The sequence below is a fragment of the Sinocyclocheilus grahami genome, unplaced genomic scaffold (assembly GCF_001515645.1).
Source record: "Sinocyclocheilus grahami isolate Dianchi unplaced genomic scaffold, SAMN03320097.WGS_v1.1 scaffold4698.1, whole genome shotgun sequence".
Lineage (NCBI taxonomy): Eukaryota > Metazoa > Chordata > Actinopteri > Cypriniformes > Cyprinidae > Sinocyclocheilus > Sinocyclocheilus grahami.
Genome location: NW_015509588.1, coordinates 8,413 through 14,666, shown reverse-complemented (window position 1 = coordinate 14,666; position 6,254 = coordinate 8,413). Strand labels below are relative to the sequence as shown.

Below are 6,254 nucleotides of genomic sequence, written 5' to 3'. Positions count from 1 at the left end.
AAGTGAGTAGCCTAATAGTGAAGCTTGTTGGTTTAATTGCAAAAACAAGTTATCACCTCATTGCTGAGAAATATAATGTAGGTTTTAGTAGCGATGTGTCATGTCATGATTATGAAGGTGTCATGTCAGTCTTATGCACACCCCTTCAAGTAAAGTGTAACCGCAAAGCTTTTGTATTTATAAAATTCATGGGGCAGGGGTTGAAAACTGGCTCCTGAACGTTTTCTTTCACTTTAAAGTTCCTGCCTCAAAATGCAACTGCATATACACTTACACGGGCATTAAAACACTGTATTTAAGGGTGAACGTGTCGCCCTTGCATTGTGGTGAGGGAAATCAGATATGTTTAGATGTAGGTCAGATGTCCCGATATCGGATATGTATCCGATTAAAATCCACATTTGGAAGTGGCCCAGATCGGATGCTAAAAAAATCAGATCTTGATTTTTGTGTTTGCACGTATGTAGGTTTGGGTACCGTTCACATTTTAACCGCTACGGTACCGGTATCGGTACCTGAATTTCGGTGCCGGTACCCAACGGTACCTTTTTTCGGTACTTTACTCTCTGTGTAATTACAAAAACATTTATTTCAGTGAAAAAATAAATCCAAAAGTCTAAATTTCAACATTTTGAACAATAGGGCCCTACAAACTTTTCCTTCTCTCGTTTTTAATAGGCTAATAATTGTATTATTTTTTTCTACAATTAAGTGATTAATCTGGTTGTAATATTTATTTTTTATCATTTAATTGTTTTATTTAAATTTGATAGAAAATGGAACATTTAAAGATGTACATTATACTGTACAAATGTAATACAAGAGTAATATATTTCTGTTACATGTTAAACCATACTTTTATTTTGACAGGTTGCCATGAAGTTTCTGTGTGTATACAGTATGATGATGCTAGTTTTCTCAAATTAAACGGTAAAATTTTTGCGAAGTGACTCTCACAGCAGCTCTGGAGATTACGTTTTTGTGTTCATGCCGTCATATAGTGAGACGCAGAGGCCGGAAATCACCGTGAGCGTCATGCGTGCTTCAGTATTTGTGTAGTAAACAAAACCGCATTTCTGCCATTCATACATACAGAGGCAAGCGGAACATGCAGGATTTATATTTAAACTGTCTTTTTGCATTTTAATATTCACAGACACTAGTTCATATCGCGATTCGAATTAAGTGGCAGTGGCTACTTTTGATTTATTCGTCCAAAATTGACGAATTCCGTGGCATTCCGCGCTACAGAGTAAATTAAGTTTTTATGAATGGACTCTGCGATCCCGTCCGCGTTTTTGCAGAAACCATATGGGCCTAGAAATGTAACCACACTTCAGAACATTTCGGCTTGCCCTGTGTGTTGTTTGAACGAGTTGCAGGGGTGACCTCACGTCACAGGGTCTCTCTCTTTCTCTCTCTGTAGAGTATGTGCCCAGATGCGTTCTTAGGTACCGAAATTTGGCACAGATTGATTTAACGTGAATCGGTACTCGGTAGTACCGATGCAATTCGGTCGGTACCCTTAAAAGTAAAAGTACCCAACCCTACACGTATGCAACAAATTGCATGTGATAATGTATAACAAATAACAAATATAACAAATGATGTGAGCAAAAAATCTGATTTTTTTTGTGCCAGTGTAAACACAGTCATAGTTGCACCTGGTTGTTGGTGCAACAGGTGTAAATATTTATTGATAGGTTGCACATAGCAAAGCCCAGCATGGGAATTACACCCAACTTTTTCATGACTAGCTGATGCAACCGGCCCCAGTACTCCAAAGGTTTTCAAGACCAAGAAAGGTGGACAAGGACTTCCATCTTCAAAAAATTATACAGCTCATGGTTCTTAAACATAATTTAAACATACATTTGTACCGTCTTTTCTATTCATTATTTCAAATTGTTTAAATAGTTTGTTTTTGTCTAACTTGAGAATCAGAGAAGATGAGAATTGTCATGTAATGTTTAAATGTTAATGTAATGTTTTATATTGTACGAAGTAGGGATGTTCATTTCGGTTAATTTTCCCGACCGACAACCGTTAATAGTTATCCGAAAATTAACCGTTAACTGATAAGATTCGAGAATTAAGTAAAAATAGAATGGATGTGTGTCTGTGACCCATTAAAAATACAACATAACCTGGATTCACACATCGTCAAATTATCACGCACCTGCAGCGCTTCTGAGAACAGAATAAAATAACAAATAAAAAGAATAAAATTAATAAGCCTACACTAAATATTTTTCAATTAAATAATTAACATTAAGATGACAAAACGAAAACACACTGAATCCTTCAATGCACCTTAAAGAACTCTTTAAAAAGAGTACAATAAATAGCAGGCCTACCTCAGTGCACAATGTGTCTATTTTTATTTTATTTGTTTAAATATGTGGATAGTCTGGAGAAGAGCTCTGCGCGTGAACTCTTTCGTAATGCCACTCCCGCAATGTGTTTTTTTGGCCAACGATTTCTGTGGCCGCTCCCACAAACATTCTTATATTGTTTATAATTTTCGCGCTATCAATATGCGGATATTGAAATCGCTTTTGAATGCACGCTCACTGTTCACTTTTGATTTTGCGTTCACGCGCACTCGGTGTAAAGGAGCACATCTAATCTTACAAGATCAGATATTTGTCAGTGAGTTCAGGATCTGCTGAGGATCATACTCCAGGATCATACTCCAGCATGATCTGTCAGTCATCTATCCTACTCTCGACCCGTGATCAGTCAAGCTCGTGTTGGATGCAGGGTTGCAAAGTGCGCGTTTTTTCCCATGGAATCGGGCTACTTTTATTAAACTGATGCCCTGGGTTGATTTCTCCCTGTAGCATACTTTTCTTTCATCATGCAGCAAACTTACTTGAAATACTTAAGGGGGAAATTAAAACGTTTTCGTTCAAACTGATAGTATTAATCAGTAATTTTTTTTTGTACTTTCGTTTAACGGTTAATATGAACATCCCTGGTACGGAGCAGTTTCAGTGAGGTTCACAATACCTTTACAGTATTCATTTGGGAAAAAATATACAATCCTTCAAAAGAATCTCTGACATTTTAGAAAGAATTTAATAGTTGAAAATTACTAGCCCTCCCATGTTATATATCTCACTCTGCCAACTTGTAGAGAGTTGTGCAGGTTGTTTCAGGCTGTGTAGAAATGTAAAAATATCATTATCAGAACAGTGAAAACAAATGAAAATGTCCCTTAAGGGAAGTGTATACAAGGAGAAAAGCAGAGGACCTAATACTGAGCCCTGTGGCACACAATACTTGTGTTTGATGAAACATCCTCATTCACACAAATAAAGTGTTAGCAGTCGGATAGATGAGACCTAAACCATGCTAATGCTTGTCCATTAATACCAACATAATTCACAAGCTATCCAAGAGAATGTTGTAGTCTATGTTATCAAAAGAACAAATGACACTAGAAGAAAGATGTCACTGTAATAATGAAGGTTTCTGTGCTATTTTAGGGCTGAAATACTGACAATTCAGCAAAACTGAACATAGTTGAGGGCACTATTTTTCAAATATTTTAGACATGATTGGCACATTTGGGGTTGGTCTATAATAAACTAATTATCCTGGTAAAGTGATAAGGGGTTTGATAACTGTCAGTTTTGTTGGACTGAAGGTTTTTTGGATGTGTTCTAAAGAAAGCAAACATTTATACTGAGTATTGTAAAGAGATTCTGAGATCATATTTAACTCCTGTTTCAGTAGCTTAGTGGGTATAGGATCTAGCATACATGATGTTGGCTTTGATGCTTTAAAATGATAGTTCATGCAAAAATGAAAAATTTCTGTGAACATTTACTCACCCTCTACTTGTTCCAAGCCTGTATGGAAATCAAAATACTTAAGTCAATAGCTACCATCAATTGTTAAGTTACCAGCATTCTTCAAAATATCTTGTTTAGTGTTCAGTAGAAAAAACTTGAGGGTGAGTAAATGTTTAGGTGAACTATCCCTTCAATGCTTTCAGGTTGGTTTTGATGCAAGTTGCTTAGTACCATTAAACTTGTGTTAACTTGTATTCGTCTTTTTTTCACTTTAGACCAGATGGTGCTGAAAGTGGAGAGTCAAGAACTGAATGAAACGGAAGAGAAAGCTCAGTATGAGAAACACTATGATTTCATGACTGGAGAGAAATCCACTCAGAATGAAAAGACTTCCTCACAAAAAAGAGCTCAGAAAACCATGTCGAACAGTTCTTTTACTTGCCATCAATGTGGTAAGAGTTTCACTCAAAAACAAAGCCTTACCATCCACATGAGAATTCACACTGGAGAAAAGCCTTTCACCTGCCAACAGTGTGGACTGAGTTTTACACATAAAGAAAACCTTAATTCCCACATAAGAGTTCACACTGGAGAGAAGCCTTACAAATGCCAACACTGTGGACAGAGTTTTGCACATAAAGGAAACTGTAATGCCCACATGAGAATTCACACTGGAGAGAAACCTTTTACCTGCACACTGTGTGGGAAGAGCTACTCACGAAAAGAATGTCTTAAGACTCACATGCGAATTCACATTGGAGAGAAGCCATTTGTATGTGGTCAGTGTGGAAAGTGTTTCAGATGTAAAGTAAACCTTAATCAGCACATGAGGATTCACACAAGAGAGAACTGTTTTATGTGTCATGAGTGTAGGAGGAGTTTCACAGATGGGAATGACCTGAAGAATCACATAATAACTCACATCAGAGAGACACCTTTCATGTGCCATCACTGTGGAAAGGCTTGCACAAGCAAATCAATCCTTGAGATTCACATTAGAACTCACACTGGAGAGAGGCCTTTCACATGTCCACAGTGTGGAAAAGGTTTCACACATAAAGGAAACCTTAACATCCACATGAGAATTCACACTGGAGAGAAGCCTTACACGTGTCTAAAGTGTGAAAAGAGTTTCACATATCTAAGAGACCTCAAATGTCATTTGCAAACTCATTCTGGAAAGCAACCGTAGTGTTCATCAGTGTGGCAAGAGATTTACAAAATACAGCCGTTTCAGAAATCACCTGCACTCTGGAGGAAGACCATTTCAATTTAATCAGTGTGATAAAAAAAATTTGCACGCCATTATCACTTACAGGTACACCTGAAAAGTCATACAGATGTGAGACCCTTGAATTTACTACATTTTTGACGCCGTTCGAATACTGTAAGTGAAGTGACGTGGGCAAGATTGGTGACCCATACTCAGAATTTGTGCTCTGCATTGAACCAATCCAAGTGCACACACCGTAGTGAACACAGTGGGCAGCCATATTGCTGTGGTACCTGGGGAGCAGTTGGGGGATTTGGTGCATTGCTCAAGGGTCTCACCTCAGTCGTGGTATTGAGGGTGGAAGAAAGCGCTGGTCATTCACTCCCCCCACCTACAATTCCTGCCGGACCTGAGACTCGAAACAGTAACAGTGGAAGGAAAAAGCACATCATTACATGTCAGAAATCTTATTGACTTCAGTCCATTTTCAGACATCACAGGTTCACCTGAGGACAGGCTGTGTTTGTCTTCTCCACTTTAGTGCTGTTCTCTGGGCTGATGGAGGAAAACACCTTGGGAAAGAATAAAACAGGTTTTGATGAGTAATAGATGTTGAAGCAATGATAGCTCCCTAGATCAAAGCGCACACAACAATGCTGGGAGTAAAATGAACTTGGTCAATCTGTGCTTCCCTATTTTTAATCAAGGCCATTGCGAATACACATAATAGGAGGTGCAGGTTGGCCTACTAGAGGAAAAGTCTTGGGGTCCTGAGAAAAGAATTGAGTCTTCAAGTGTGTAAGAGATTCTTCTTGTTTGTGCTCCGTAATATTGTTTCTTTTGTTCTTTAATAAATACAAGTCTGATTCACACTACACTTGTCTACAAATTTTAGTGTGCAACATGTCCTCTGCATAACAGAACATTGCCACTCACCCACTTACTCTGGATCTGGATGCATGAACCGTTGCAGTTTATTCAGTGATTGCTTGGTAATGCATATACATGTTTTAATATATGTCGACCTTTTCTTATCATACTTTTAAAAAAGAAAACCGCTTTTTCCTCTCAGTATTGACCGATTGAGTAAGATACTGTTTTATTGTTATTGTGAGGTAAAATAAAATAAATATATTAACAATATTAACATGTATTAACAATTTTAATAATACATTCTATACATTTATAATACGAAATTGTGTGTAAGCAATGCTTTCAGCCCTAATTAGAAGGCCACGCGT

The 6,254-nt window shown here is 37.7% G+C and overlaps 1 protein-coding gene across 1 annotated transcript; it reads left to right on the top strand.

Annotated features, from left to right (window-relative positions):
• Positions 1-4,080: 4,080 nt before the first annotated feature.
• LOC107576947 (gastrula zinc finger protein XlCGF8.2DB-like) lies at positions 4,081-5,145 on the top strand. Its single transcript, XM_016263068.1, has one exon. The coding sequence runs from the start codon at positions 4,081-4,083 to the stop codon at positions 4,990-4,992; it is 912 nt and encodes a 303-aa protein (XP_016118554.1). The 3' UTR covers positions 4,993-5,145.
• The last annotated feature ends 1,109 nt before the right edge of the window (positions 5,146-6,254 follow it).

What these genes read in the sequence shown, in the direction of transcription:
- LOC107576947 (XM_016263068.1), top strand. Translation starts at nt 4,081, where the DNA reads ATGGTGCTGAAAGTGGAGAGTCAAGAACTGAATGAAACGGAAGAGAAA.